We start from the raw sequence: 15393 nt of genomic DNA, 5'->3' as shown, positions 1-15393 counted from the left end.
GTAATTTATGTTTGTTTAATTTGGACCTAGGTGTTTTGTACCCGTATGGGGTGTTTGATACTTTGATTTTGAATGTGTGCACATTAACTGAATATTTGACATATTGGGATAGTTGGTATTATAAATAGATGTTCTGATTAGAAATGTGTATAGTTGATTGTTTTTGTTGAGTACATGACTAATATGGGGTGGGGGACCTCATTAAAACCTCTCCAAGAAAAATCCTGTTTTTGGGAAAAAACCTTGTGAGTAGGAAAAAGAGTGTCTCCCCGTGGCCATATCTTCTTATGATAAGTAAGATCTAAGAGATGATACATTCCATATTCCAGGGATGTCATTTCCTTATATTGTTTGAAGTTTATATGCTCCCTTGCCGAGTATTTGTATTACTCGGTAAGGGCCTTCCCATGTTGCTGCGAGTTTTCCATGTGTTTGTGGTTTCCGTGCTTCTTCCGTTCGTCTTAAGACGAGGTCTTCTTCGGCGAAGGACCTGGGTTTGACCATCTTGTTGTATTTTCTTTTTATTATGCTTTGCATTGCTTTGTGCCTCATCTCAGCTTTGTATCTGTCTTCCTCTATTATATCCAATTCCGCTTGTCTGATGTTGTCATTGTTTGGTGCTGATGTTTGTGTTGTTCTTCCTGATGTTAGGGCAATCTCGACTGGGATCATTGCATCGGCGCCATAGACAAGTCGGTAAGGGGTCTCCTTGGTGGTTGTTTGTTTTGTTGTATTGTAACTCCACAGTATTTTTGGGATTAACTCCACCCATTCTCCTTTGGCTTCGCCGAGCTTTTTCTTAAGTGCGATGAGAATTACTTTGTTAGCTGCCTCGGCGAGTCCGTTTGTTTGCGGGTGTTCTACTGATGAAAAGTGATGCTTAATTTTGAAACCCTGCAAAAATTCTGCCAGGTTTTGATCGGTAAACTGCCAACCATTGTCAGTTATAATAGCATGTGGTATACCAAAACGACAAATAATGTTTTTCCAGAGAAAAGCTCGGACCTTTTCAGCCCCTATTATTGCTAAAGGCATTGTTTCTATCCATTTCGAAAAATAATCAATTGCTACAAGTAAATACTTTACCTGCCCGGGAGCTTTGGGGAAGGGGCCGAGAATATCAAGCCCCCATTTATAAAATGGCCAGCTTACCTCCGAGGTATGTAGATTCTCGGCCGGGTTATGTATTAGTGGTGCGTGTTTTTGGCAGCTGTCGCATCTCCTTACCTTTTCGATACAATCGCTCTTCATTGTTGGCCAATAATAACCTGCTCTGGCAACCTTAGATGCCAGGCTTATTCCTCCAATGTGGTTACCACATACTCCTTCATGGGCCTCGTCTATGGCGATCTTAGCTTCATCCGTGTTTAGACATCTTAGTAGTGGTTGGGAGAAACCTCGTTTGTATAGTTCTGTTCCTATCAGTGTGAAGGATGCTGCTCGCCTTTTGAATGCTCTTTGGTCTGTGATAGTTGTTGGTATGGTTCCAGTTTGTAGGTATTGTTTGTATGTTGCCCTCCAGTCTTGTTCCTGTGATATAGAGAATATTCTTTTGCTAAAGCTCGGTTCAGCGAGGGTTAGCTGAGATATAACAGAATCATGCATACATTTCCTAGTTGTTGCTAGTTTTGATAAAGCATCTGCTCGGGTGTTTTGTTTCCGAGCTATATGTGTGATTTGTATTGAAGTAAACTGAGGTATGAGTTCTCTTACCAGTGCATGATATTTTTCTAACAATTGGTCCTTTACCTGAAAATTCCCGGTTACCTGTTGTACCACCAGTTGCGAGTCACAGTATACCTGTAGTTGTGTTATGTTTAAAGACTGTGCAAGTCGAAGTCCGGCGAGTAGAGCTTCATACTTGGCTTGATTGTTGCTTGTTTGGAATGAGAACCTGATTGACTGTTCCACTTGGAGGTCGGATTTGTCTGTTAGATATACACCTGCTCCCGATCCTTCTGAGTTTGAAGCTCCATCTACATAGAGCTCCCAAGTGTGTTCATCATCTACTTGGTCTGTTAATTCGGCTAGAAAATCTGCTAAGAATTGCGCCCTTATTGTCGTCCTCGGCTCGTATGTTATGTCAAATTCAGATAATTCTATTGACCATTTGGTGAGTCTTCCTGAGACCTCGGGTCGAGTGAGGATCTATCGCAGAGGCTGATTTGTTTTAACGATGACCTTACTGCTTTGGAAGTAGTGCCTTAATCTTCTTGCCGTAAGTATTAGTGCATATGCTAGCTTCTCCATTGGTGGATATATGAGTTTGGCATTTTGTAATGTTTTACTGACGAAGTAGACTGGCTCCTGTTTATCTTGCATCTCCGTGACGAGTACTGAACTGATAGCCTTTGAGGATACCGATAAGTATAGTAATAGTGGTTTTTCTAAGTTCGGCTTCTGTAAGATCGGCGGTGATGAGATTATGGATTTCAACCTCTGGAAAGCTACTCCACACTTCGTGTTCTAGTTGAACTTTGTTTGCCTTTTTAGTATGTTGAAAAAATGCTGAGAGTGTGTTGATACACTTGGTATAAATCGAGAGAGTGCGGCTAGCCTTCCATTTAGTCTTTGGACTTCCTTTATTGTCCGGGGACTTCTCATGTTAATGATTGCTTCACATTTTTTGGGATTGGCCTCGATGCCTCTTGATGTCAACATGAAGCCCAGGAACTTTCCTCCTTTAACCCCGAAGGCACACTTCTCCGGGTTAAGTCGCATGTTATGTTTCCTTAACTGACCGAACACTTCTTGTAGGTCGACATCATGGGTGTGTTCTTGTTGAGTCTTGACGACCATGTCGTCGACGTATACTTCCAAATTTCTCCCTATTTGTTTATTGAAGACCTTGTCCATGAGGCGTTGGTAGGTAGCCCCTGCATTCTTAAGTCCAAAAGGCATAACAGTATAACAGTAATTTCCCAATTCAGTTATGAAAGCTGTCTTATCTTTATCTTTTGGATGCATTAGTATCTGATTGTAACCAGAATATGCGTCTAAAAAGCTTAAAACATTATATCCTGATGCATTATCTACCAGTTTGTCTATGCATGAGAGTGGATAGGCATCTTTGGGGCATGATTTATTCAAGTTAGTGAAATCAACACACATTCGCCACTTACCTGAGGCTTTTCTTACCATAACCATGTTTGATAGCCAAGTTGTGAATCGGAGTTCCTCTATAAATCCTGCTCGGAGGAGTTTTTGTGTTTCCTCGAGACATGCTGTGCGCTTCTCGTCTCCCATGTTGCGCTTCTTTTGGGAAACAGGCCGTGCTCTTGGGTCGATTTGTAATTTGTGGCATATGAGGCCTGGGTCTATGCCGGGCATGTCTGCCGGTGTCCAGGCAAAAAGGTTGGCATTCTGCCGTAGTAAGGTTGTTATCTTCTGTTTTGTTCCTGAAAGGAGAGAAGAGCTGATATAAGTATAGTGGTTAACATTGTCATCTAATTGTACCTTTTCAAGGTCGTCGATTGGTGCTGGTTTGTCCTGGAGATCTCCTCTTGGATCGAGTTCGGCAGTACCCGAGATGTTGGCAACATTGTATGTCCCTTGGGCCAGCCGTGTTCCTTGTCGGATGTCTGCTTTGATTTTCAAGCTCTCATTATAACATTTCCAAGCTTCAATGTGGTCGGAATGTATTGTGGCTATCTGGTCCTCTTGTACCTGAAATTTGACACACAAATGGATCGTGGAGACAATGGCACCAAAGGAATTTAGAAAAGGTCTGCCCAGAATGATGTTGTATGGGCTAATGCAATCGACGACGAGGAACTGTACGTCCTTCGTTCTACTCATGGGATGCTCTCCTAAGGTCGTTTTAAGCCAGATGCTGCCGAGGATTGACACTCGCTCCCCTGAAAACCCGATTAGTTCTCTCGAGGATGGTAACAGGGTTCGTTCGCTGAGTTTCATCTTTTTGAAGGTTGAATAGAAAAGGACGTCCGCGCTTCTTCCAGGGTCGAGAAGGGCTTTCTTTACCAGGAGGTCCCCTGCTTGGATAGAAATTACCACTGGGTCATCCAGATTATCCGAGTTTGTTTGGCAATCTGATGGGTTGAAAGATATGTTAGGTGTTCTTGGTTTGACAGTCAATACATCGGCTGTCTGTTGGAGTGTTAACATGTCCCTGTATCGGCGCTTTCGTGCCGAGCTTGTTTGTCCACCACTGGCGAACCCTCCAGAGATGCAATTGATGATCCCCCTGGTTGGTGGAGGTTGGGTTCTGGCTTTGTCCGAGGTGTGAGGCGGTCGCTCTTGTCGTCGGTCGTTAGAGTCGTCTGAAATCGTCCTTGTTTTGCTACTGATGTATTTGTCCAGGTGCCCCTATCTTGCCAATCTTTCCAAGAGGTCTTTTGCGACCACACATTCATCAGTTGTGTGGCCAAACTTCTGATGAAAGGCGCAGCGCTTGGACTTGTCCACATAGCATTGATCTTGATATGAGCCGGCCCTATTCGGTGGCTTTATTAGTTTGTTATGTAGTATCTTCTTGATAATGTCTTCTCTTCTAGCGTTGAACCTCGTGTACGAATCGTACTTTGGCGTCAGCCTGAAAGGCTTCTTGGTGTCCTTGGCGACCGGTTTGTCCTCATCCCTTCTGTTTGGCTGCCTTTCACTCCGCCGAGTTTCACGTAACTCTTCTATTTCAATCTGTCCGGTTGCCTTTTCTCGAAATTCCTCCAGCGTCTTTGGCTTCGCCACTGCTATGGCTTCTTGAAATTTTCTTGGTCGTAAACCGCTTTTGATGGCGTGCAGTTAGACTTCGGGGTTGAGGTTGGGAATTTCCATGGCTGCTGTTATGAAGCGGGTCATATAGTCTTTTAGGCTCTCGTGCGGTCCTTGTTTAATAGTGCTGAGGTAGTCCGAGTCCCGTACGTAAATCTTGGAGGCCGCGAACTGATTGATAAATAGTTTGGAAAAATCATCGAAGCTTGTTATCGAACCTGCAGGTAAATTGGAAAACCACAAAAGCGCAGCACCATCTAGAAAAGTAGGAAATGAACGACATAATATGGGATCGGAGTCACTATTGAAAAACATCATGGACTCGAATTTAGTAACATGAATCTTAGGGTCTCCGATCCCTTTATAGGGTACCAGCGTCATAGGAAGCGTGAAATTTTAAGGCATCTTAAAGCTCATGATTTCTTCCGAGAAAGGATTAGCTTGACGTCTCCCTGTCTTCGAGGTTTTCTCCTCAGTCTTGGCATTAGACTCCGACTGGTGCTCATCTTGTTGGTCGGTGTTCACTTCCATGTTGACGTTTTTCCTTTCACCTTTGTTCTGCAAGGTGGCTAGTAACTCAGCCAGTCGCTGATTTTCTGCGAGCAGCGCTGCGTTTGCTGCTACGAGATCGGGACCAGCGTGTTGGTGGGTACCCGACTGATCTGTCATGCTTCAGTTCCTGAAAAAGCAGAAGAGAGCACAGGGTGTATGGGGTTAAACTTGAAAGTGAGAAAATTCGGGCCCCACAGTGGGCGCCAATTGTTCTGTCCAGAGTATGCTTCCGAGATATGGTCGGCTACACAGCTGAGGGAGGACTCGGAAGCTCGCTCTTGTGAACTGGTGACCTCGGCGTGGACCCTACAAAAAAGGACTCCGACGCCCAAGTTAGTTATCGGGATAAGAGACTTAAAAGCAAAACGTTAAGAAATAAAACTGAGAAAAAGTAAAGAGTGGGGATGATGATTGGATATTTCTTATGAATTGCCGATTACTCGCTTTTTTCCCTTTTTTCACCTGCCTTGACGAGTTATATTCGTCAGTTTAAATAAGTGGATCTTCAAGTAATGCTCGGATTTGTTTGTTATTAGGATTGGGATTCTGAATTTCTGTTATGCGAGGATATCGGCATGATTTGAATTGGTAGACTTATTCTCGATTTTGTAGTTTGTTGACGGAGGATATTAGAATATTTGGCCAAGAATATCGGGACGGTACAATTATAATTGTGGGTGCATTACTTCTAAATTAATCTTTATGATTAAGATCTTAATCTAAACTAATTTATCCATATTTATCATCATAAAAAATTTTATTAGTATTTTTTCTTCAACGATTAATCCGTTCAAAATTTAAATTTTTAAAAATTTATTTGTCATCTTATTAAAAAAAAAAAAAATTTGCCGGTTTTGGTCTATGAGGATGTATCTGTCAAATGTCAATTACGCGATATAAACCAGGGGATAAATCACACATGATGTCATTGCTCATAAGTCATAACTCAATACCGGGCACTCCTACGTAACTAACACAATTCCATACAAGATTACAAGTAGCATTATTATTGTAATAGATGAGTTAACAAGTATTAATGTGTTTATTGATTTATTTTTATTTATTAAATGTGTAAAATAATAATAATAATAATTGTGAGCTTAATCAAAATATTAAATTATAGTATTTTTAAAATTAATAATTTTATGCTCAAGACTTAAAAATAGTAAAGAACTATATATATGAACAAAGTTATTTTAATAAAAAAAGAGAAACTACAAATTCCGTTGAATAATTTAAGCTTGCAGAAATTGACGGCAACAGGAGGACTTAGGTCTTGATTCTTGAAATTTATATGTACAACAAATTACACGCCACGTTGAGCGAGTTAGAATTTATAATAATAAGTAGATATTTTTTTTTGGTTATGCTACGTGTACATCAAAATCAGTCATCAAAGTTAGCTATTAGAATATAAATACACATCGAAAATAAATTAAACCACACATGTATTTATATATAAATACATTGGTGGCTGATTTTGGTGTACAAATAGTATTTTCCTTTTTTTTTTAAGTTAAGAGTGAGATTTAAACTCGCGATCTCTAGATGAGTATGAAAAAATTATGCCATTTGAGTTATAATTCATTAGCTTTTTTTTTATCATATAATTACATGAATTTAATTTTGATAAATTATTATCATAAAATATTTTTATACACACATCTAATTATATATGATTACGTTAAAAAAATTACTTTTTATATTAACTGTGTGAATAATTATATCTGAAGGAGTCACTCAAATAAAGACGTATAAAACGTCTTTTTTTAAAGATTTTTTTTAGTAATTAAAATTTAACTTGATTAAACCGTGTTATTTTTGTCAAAATTAGGCTAGACAAATTAATTTGATAAAAAAATAGTGAATCAAATCATGAACTGGTCTAAATTAATATTTTTTATAAAAAATGACTACAACAGTTTTATTATAGAAAATAATTAAAATATTCCTATTATATATATTAATTTTGAAAACTTTAAATTCTAACCTTATGACGGGAGAGAAGTAAAGAACTAGAATTTAGGATTTTTAAAATTAATATATATAATAGGAGTATTTTAATCATTTTTTATAATAAGAATATTATAGTCATTTTGTATAAAAAATAATATTAATTTAGACCAGTTCAAGATTTGATTCACTATTTTTCGGTTAAATTAATTTATTTAGCCTAATTTTGACAAAAATAATACAGTTTAATTAAGTTAAATTTTAATTACTAAAAAATATTTTTAAAAAAAGACATTTTATACTGACTCTTTTTATTTATCAAATTTAATCAAATTGGTCTAATATAACAAAAATTAGTTATGCATAGTATTATTTCAAATTTTATTATTTAACTTGGTTGAACTTAGTTTAATTTATAAAAAAGCTTGAATATATAACACTATTCTTTATCAATCGATCGAAATTAAACTTTATATATACTCAAGCAGATTTGTCTAAATTGCTTATAAGAAAAATAAAAGACTTTCATAAATCAACTCTTCTTCTTGAAAATAAAAATAAAAATCAACAAAACAGAAAAAGAATAAGATTTACATAAACCTAATCCCCCAACAAAGCGTACGTAACCATCACGTTAATTGGTTATTTACTTATTTTATTGTTAGTCCTCCTCGTGTTGGTTCCTAATTATCCTTCCATGGTACTTTGTTTCCTCTTTTATTTTTTGTTTTTAATTCATTTACACATGCCGTGCCAGAATGAAAACAGAGATCATTTATTATGCATTTGCAAAATTGCCCACCAAATTATTAGAGAGAGAGATTAATTGAGGGCAAAGGCCAAAGTGAGAAACTTCTCAGCAATGTTTCTAGGTAAAACGTAGGTCAACGTTGGACTTGGGGTTGAATTTTAAAGTTCAAGTCTTCAAGAATGGCCTTAAATTTCATCTCATTCTCCTCATCAATTGGACGATGAAAACAAATATCCCCATAACGCAAACGGCTTGAATTTTGAACGGGATTTGTGGTTTCTGATAGGCTTATTCATCTTGATCATCATAACATCCTAAGCTTCTAGACGATGATGAGAAATTAAAGGCCATCTAGTCAGTAGTCAAGGCTACCGTATATTAATTAATAAGAGCATAATCTCAAGTCATGGCACACAAACAGAACTTGATTTGTATATTCAAATTCAAAACCCTTCAGTTTCTTAATATATATATTAATTAGCACCTCAAAGTTTTCCCATTCCAAGTTGCCAAACTAGAAAACAAGGACCACGAAAGTTTCAAGAAACTGACATAAAACTAATTAAGTTTCTTAAACTATATCAACTTATGTGATGGGATTTCCCATTATGGAGACCCTCAAATTCTGGTTACAAGACCATCCCTCCATTGTATCCTTCAGGTGGAGCCCGGCACTCTCGTGGGGCTCCACCTGGTTCTTTCTTATCTCCGCCATCTCTTTCTATGTCACCGCCGCTGTCACTCTCCACCTTATTCTCAGATTCTTGGGCCGGCGACGTCCGGTCCCACTAGGCCCCATCCCGGCCATACACAACCTTGCCATGTCCCTCACTTCCCTTACCATATTCACCGGCATGCTCCTCTCCGCGAAAGCGGAACTGAGGGACACGCGGTGGTTGTGGAGACGCACAAGAACCACTCCGTTCGAGTGGTTCTTGTGCTTCCCCCTTGGGATCCGCCCCTCCGGCCGCGTCTTCTTCTGGTCCTATGCCTTCTACCTCTCTCGGTTCCTCCACATGCTGCGAACATTCTTCATCGTTCTCCGGCACCGGAAGCTCTCGTTCTTCAGGCTGTTCAATCACTCGATTCTTCTGGTGATGTCATTCCTGTGGCTAGAATTCACACAGTCCTTTCAGGTTCTGGCGATCCTGTTTTCCACGGCGGTTAACACAGCGGTGTACGGGTACCGGTTGTGGGTTGAAATAGGGTTGCCGGTGAGGAACTTCTGGTTCACGGTGGATTGCCAGATGGTGCTTCTATGCTGCAATTTGGTGTGCCATTTTGGAGTGCTTCTGTTGCATTATCTGAGAGGAGGGTGCAATGGGATTGGAGCTTGGCTTTTCAATTCTCTTTTGAATGTTGCAATTCTTATGCTGTTCTTGAGATCTTATGTCAATGAGTTTTGGCGGAGGAACCTTAATAATCCAACTTCTTATTCTTCTTCCAAGGACTACTCGCCTAAGCATGCAAAACTTAATGGTAGTTATGCAAAGTTAAATTAACTTGTATTAATTAAGTGATTATTGCAGAGGCTATGGACTATGGTAGATAGATGTTTGATTCAAAGTTTTTGAATTTTATTTTTATTTTTTTATTATTCTACCATTTCTTCATTGGACTTTGTATATATATGTTATGTATAGAGCAATTGTGAAGCTTCATTGATGATAAAGTAAATTCCGAAATGAGTGACTCATCTTTTTGTATTATCAAAAAAATCATGACGGTGCTGCAACTTGGAAATGATTCAAGATATGTATAGATCATAGAATATATACAGATTCTATTTTTTAAGAACCGTCCTTAATTGTTAATCGTTTATAATGTTATATTCAAATGACACTAAACTTAAAACAAACACTAAACTTAAGACGAACACTATTGAACTATATATTGAAAAGAGGCAGGGGACACGTGATGACAATTTTATTGAAAAGTGATAGACATTCTTTTTTGGGCGAATACTATCATAAAAATTTTACAATTGTCTTCGTGTAAAGATGCATTTTTTTTTATCATTAAATGATGAATTGTAGAGTTTAATTTGATATACTATAAAAGTGTTATCTTTTTTTAAAATGTGGCCTAACAAATAAAATACACTTTTAACATAAGATTCTTCATAAAAAAAATATTTTTAATATCTTCATTAAATAGGTGCCTTCTTTTTTTATTATTTGGGTTTTTGTCAGGTTTCGATCAAGCTTTTTAATATTAGATAATAATGGATTTTTCAAAAGATTGTTCATATGTTAAAAACTTGTAATTTTATTTTCTCTTTTTATTTTTCCCATGTGCATTACTTTCACTTTCCATACTATTGATAATGTAACAGGAGTTACTGAATTTTCTTTTCTTATATTCATAATAGGTATTCACGTGAAATATTTAAATAAAAATATTATTTGTATACTAAAATTAGCTACTAAAATTAGTCACTAATATATTTATGTATAAATATATGTGTAGTTTAATTTATTTTTTATATGTATTTATATTTTAACATAAATTTTATACTAATGACTGATTTTAGCGACTGATTTTAGTGTACATAACATAGTCGATAGTTAAAATAGTATTTATATACATAAAGATAATAATTGATATATAATTATATCAGATAGTTTAGTTAAACATATTAAATTAAATAAAAATTAAATATAATAAATTTTTTTAAAAGAATACCACTTTAACACATGTTAAGACTCATAAGACATATCTCATTAATAAACATTTATACTTTTATTTAAAAAAAAACAAATAGAAAAAAAAAAGAAAGTTCATTTAATGTGTCATTTATTTATTTATTTATTTTTACTCATTGAATGTGTGATTTGTTTCTTCGTTGAGTAAGACTCCCCTAAATTTTAAGAGTTAAATTAAATATAGGAATCTCTTTCAAAATAATTTGCTCTTGTTTACTTTATACCTACTATATAGATAAATAAATCCCATGCATAAATATGAAAATTTATGTGGGTGGAATTATAAACTCGGTAATCTGTTACTTTCGGGTTTTGGCCATTGACATTAAATGTTTTCATATTTACTTGACCTTTTCAAATACAATATGCTTCTAGAAACAATGTAATAAGATGCTATAAACTATAGTCTAAAAGGCTGCTCGTCATGATGACCCACAAAGAAAGGACTGCTATCTATTCCTAAAATGGTCTAACATCCCTACGATTTAATTTTAATATGAAAAATCATTAATCCAATTTGCATGCCAAGATTTCAATGTGCTATGTTTATCGATCGTTCCATTCTTAAGGTGAGTAAGTTAGAATTTTGTGAGGTAGACTTTTTATTGAGGGTTGGTTTTATTTTTTTATTTTTTAAAAGTTAGGAGTGAGGTTTGAATTTGAGATTTCGAAGTGAGGATGGAAAGACTATGTTATTTGAGGTATAACTCGTTAGTTATTGAGAGTTGGTTTTAATTATTATAAAAATTGGGTTAAATATTTAAAATTAATATTTTTGTAAGTGTATAAAGTAACTAAGTGATCAACTTGAAATTTCGGATGTGACTATAAATTATTGATAATTTAATGATTAGCAAACATGATAAGATAAGATCAAGGTTCTGAGAATTGTACCGATCATCAAACCGTTCTAGTCACTGATTTACTAATTTACTAGTCCAATTAGTTTAACTGTGGTTCAATCAGAAAAACTGTTTTAGAATAAAATAATAGATAAATTATATGTTGGACACTGATAGTTCATAGTTAACTGTATATGTCTTGTGATGCTGCATTTATTTAGAGCCTTTGTTCTAAATTATAGATGCAACTTTTGACAAGATAGTCGTTTTTGAATATATGGATTAGTTTCAATTGCTTCAACATATGGGCACCTGTGACATGGTTTTCGTTACTTTTAGTGCTTAATTGAGTTTATAAGTGTGCTGCAGTTGCTACTTTACATGTTCCTTTCTCATAATAACAAAAGAATATTAGAATTAAGTGCAAAAAATTATCAATTTCAAGAGTCTTAACGTTGTATACACAGACATTTCTTTCACTTTCAATTACAATAAGTATAGTAGAATGAAAGCTGTATTCAGTTTATCTACGAAATTACATCAAAGTGATATCAGAAGCATTTGTTTACTTCTGGATTCACCAATAATTTCTGCAAGAACATTACCCTCTTTAAATTTGTGAAATCATGCTCTATTGCGCACAATGATCTCCCTACTATAAATTTTGGATATAATTTTTAGCACAGCATGGCAATCTACACATATTCTAAGGTTCTTTATAACATGGCAAAAGCAGAAGTAATCTATTTTCAGCATTCAAAGGACAACAAGAATAGAGCAGTCACAATCTAGGCATAATTAAGTCACAAAACAAAAACACAAGGCAGCACATCACCAACAGCATATCACTACCCAAAAAAGTCATAAACCACACAACAGGAGTAAAACAGAGCAGCCAGAACTAAGCAATAATCATTAATCAGATAATCACTCAATAAAAATATAAAACATTCAATATTCATTCAATGATTTCTGAAAAGAACATAAAAAAGACGAACAAGTGAGCATTGACTGCGGCGGACGAAGACCCAAATAAATTATCAACAAATAATCAACAAAAATTCTAAGACCATCTCCAGTAGGGAACTCATCTCAATCCCTATTTATGCCCTATCTGTCATAAAAAGTAACTCTACATCATCTTTTACGTTATAAACAGTAAATAGGAACTCAAAGCATCTCAATCTTCTCAATTAAGAGGAACTAACTTTAGTTGATATTGTGGTCCCACTTAATTAATTAATTAAAATACATAAAATTAATATAATTAATTTTTTTCAATATATTATTTAAATTTATAAATTTAAAAATAATTCACTATTAAAAGATATTAATATTAAATAAATTTATATATAAGAATAATACATAATATATAATTCGAGATTACACTAATTAAAATTTTTAACGGCTAATTTTGCAACGGCTAGTTTTTACAACTGCTAATTTTAATAATGTGGTTAGCATTTTAAATTTTAAAAATAAAAATAACCAACCCAACTAAAATTTAGTTTGTAAGGTGTAAAAATTAAATGCATTTTTTAATGTAAGTAAATTTAATTATTTAATCTAATTAATTATTATAATTATTAATAAATTAATTATAATTTAATTACTTAATTAATTATTATTTAAATAATTAATATAAATTATTAATTAAATAAAAATATAATTATTTATTATAATTATTACTAAATTAATTATTATTTAATTATTTAATATAATTATTTAATTAATTAAAATTTTATATAATTATTTATTTTATATAATTATTGAACAATGGGAGTCCCCATTCAGAGGGACTCCCCTTTCTTGATACAAGAGAAAGCATTTTTTCTCAACTCACTCTAATAGTTAGTTCCTATTTTTACTGACGTGAACAGTAACAGGAACTCCAAAAAAGCAATTATTGGAGTTGGTCTAAGACCATCTCCAGTAGGGAACTCATCCCAGTTCCTGTTTATGGCCCACCTGTCATAAAAAGTAACTCCACATCAGTTTTTGCGTCATAAACAGTAAATAGGAACTCAAAACATCTCTCTCTTCTCCATTAGGAGGAACTAACTTTAGTCCCTGTTGTGGTCCCACTTAATTAATTAATCAAAATATTTGTAATTAATGTAATTAATTTTTTTAATAATGTAATTTAAATATTTAAATTTAAAAATAATGTACTATTAAAAGATATTAATATTAAACTTGGAAATAATAGTAATGTGGATCCATTTTTTCGAACAAAAAATAATAGTAGCAGAATTTTGATTTTGTAAACTTGGAAGAAGATGAAGAAGAGTAGTAGAGAGTGTGAGAATACAAGTGTATCTAAGTGGTATATATAGAGTAAAAAAAATATTAATTTATTAATAATAACGGTAACATAGTAACGGCTAGTTTCTAACGGCAATTTGTGCAACGGTTATTTTTACAACGGCTAATTTAATATAATAATATCAAGGTTCTGAGAACCGGACCGGTCATTGAACCGGTCAAGTGACTGGTTCAATGGTTCATTGGTCTGACCAGGGCCGAACCGTGGTTAAACCGGTTTAATTAAATATACAGTGAAATTATAAAAAAAATTCAATATACAAATCACAACATTGAATATAGCATTAAAAAAAAATTCAGAACCACAGAATCCAGAATCCAAAATCCAAAATATTCTATATAGTATTCAAAATAAATAAAAAACTCAAGCAGATCTTGAGTGAACATCGGATTGCAAAAGAACCTTTTGTACTTTCTGCAACAAACAAACCACACAAGCAACAATCAGCATCCATTGAAAACAAGATCATTCATTCATAACAAAGTTCTGTTATTCATAACAAAGTTCTGTTATAGGGTTTGGAGTTTGGACCAACAATGGGCCTGAACACACACTTTATCAATTGACATAGAAAATTATCTACCCTAGTACAAAGTATAGCAATGCTATTGCACACTAAACAAATTGAAAATTTCTGTAAAACGCAAATAAAAAATCCAAATTTCTTGTACAGCATTATGTTGTTGTTGCTGATCATTTTGTGACTGTTCCATCTAAATTGAACAGCGCAGAATTGAAAACAGAACGAAATAGAAGAACAGAGCAGAGCAAAATTCTCAAATTCAACATACATCAAATTAATTCTCAAATTCAACATGCAACAAATTTATTTAACATTTCATTAATCATATAATAATTGATATATTGAAGAAGAACAGAAGCCAGAAATAAAAACAGAATATGAACACAAGAAGTCAAGAACAGAAGCCCAGAACACAAAATGAACAGAAGAACAGAAGCCAGAAACAAAATAAAAAAATTACAGGAATATAAACGGAAGATCAGAAGCCCAGAACAAAAAATGAAAACAGCAAGAAGCTAAGAACAGAAGAAAGAGCCAGAAACCAGAACTTACTGCAAGATGAAGTAGAGAACAGAAGGCCAGAAGCTCGAGCCTCGAAATAGAGAACAGAACCGTGAGCGACGACCCGCGGCGGTAGGCGACGACCCGCGACGGTGGGCGACGACCCGCGACGGTGACGGACTATCCGCGACAGTGACCCTCGATTCACGGTGTCGGTTCTCCTTTGCATGCAGAAGCTCCAGCCTAGAAGAGCTTAGGGTTGGGACTTTGGGAGTGGGAGTGTTCTTGCCTTCTTGGAAGAGTTTAATTGATTAGTGATTAGAGATTTAGGGTTGGCTGCAACGCAATCTTCACTCTTAGGCGTTTTTTCTTTTTTTTTTAAAAAAAAAAAAACAAACGACGCCGTTTTTATTGACTGGGGGAAAACCGGTACTTGAAGAAACTGGACCGGTTCATCTGGTTTGTCGGTTAACCACCGGTTCGACCGGTTTTTGGCAGCGTGGTTTTATAGG

General features: G+C 35.1%; 2 protein-coding genes across 2 annotated transcripts; one reads left to right on the top strand and one right to left on the bottom strand.

Annotated features, from left to right (window-relative positions):
- Positions 1-342: 342 nt before the first annotated feature.
- On the bottom strand, positions 343-4125 carry LOC107607607 (uncharacterized). Its single transcript, XM_016309538.1, has 3 exons — positions 2527-4125; positions 1228-2148; positions 343-927 (listed from the first exon to the last, which is right to left on the bottom strand). The coding sequence occupies exons 1-3, from the start codon at positions 4123-4125 to the stop codon at positions 343-345; spliced, it is 3105 nt and encodes a 1034-aa protein (XP_016165024.1).
- Positions 4126-8432: 4307 nt separating this feature from the next.
- LOC107608239 (fatty acid elongase 3-like) lies at positions 8433-9669 on the top strand. The gene has a single exon (XM_016310089.3). The coding sequence runs from the start codon at positions 8578-8580 to the stop codon at positions 9484-9486; it is 909 nt and encodes a 302-aa protein (XP_016165575.1). The 5' UTR covers positions 8433-8577; the 3' UTR covers positions 9487-9669.
- The last annotated feature ends 5724 nt before the right edge of the window (positions 9670-15393 follow it).

This window comes from Arachis ipaensis, chromosome B7, assembly GCF_059453495.1.
Source record: "Arachis ipaensis isolate K30076 ecotype BB chromosome B7, ASM5945349v1, whole genome shotgun sequence".
In the NCBI taxonomy this organism is placed as follows: Eukaryota; Viridiplantae; Streptophyta; class Magnoliopsida; order Fabales; family Fabaceae; genus Arachis; species Arachis ipaensis.
This window is presented reverse-complemented; position numbering and strand designations above follow the sequence as displayed.

What these genes read in the sequence shown, in the direction of transcription:
- LOC107607607 (XM_016309538.1), bottom strand. Translation starts at nt 4,125, where the DNA reads ATGTTAACACTCCAACAGACAGCCGATGTATTGACTGTCAAACCAAGA. An exon ending in TCTCTCGATTTATACCAAGT is followed by an intron (nt 2,149 to 2,526) that starts GTATCAACACAC and finishes CCTCTGCGATAG; the next exon opens with ATCCTCACTCGACCCGAGGT. An exon ending in AGAGCGATTGTATCGAAAAG is followed by an intron (nt 928 to 1,227) that starts GTAAGGAGATGC and finishes AATGGTTGGCAG; the next exon opens with TTTACCGATCAAAACCTGGC.
- LOC107608239 (XM_016310089.3), top strand. Translation starts at nt 8,578, where the DNA reads ATGGGATTTCCCATTATGGAGACCCTCAAATTCTGGTTACAAGACCAT.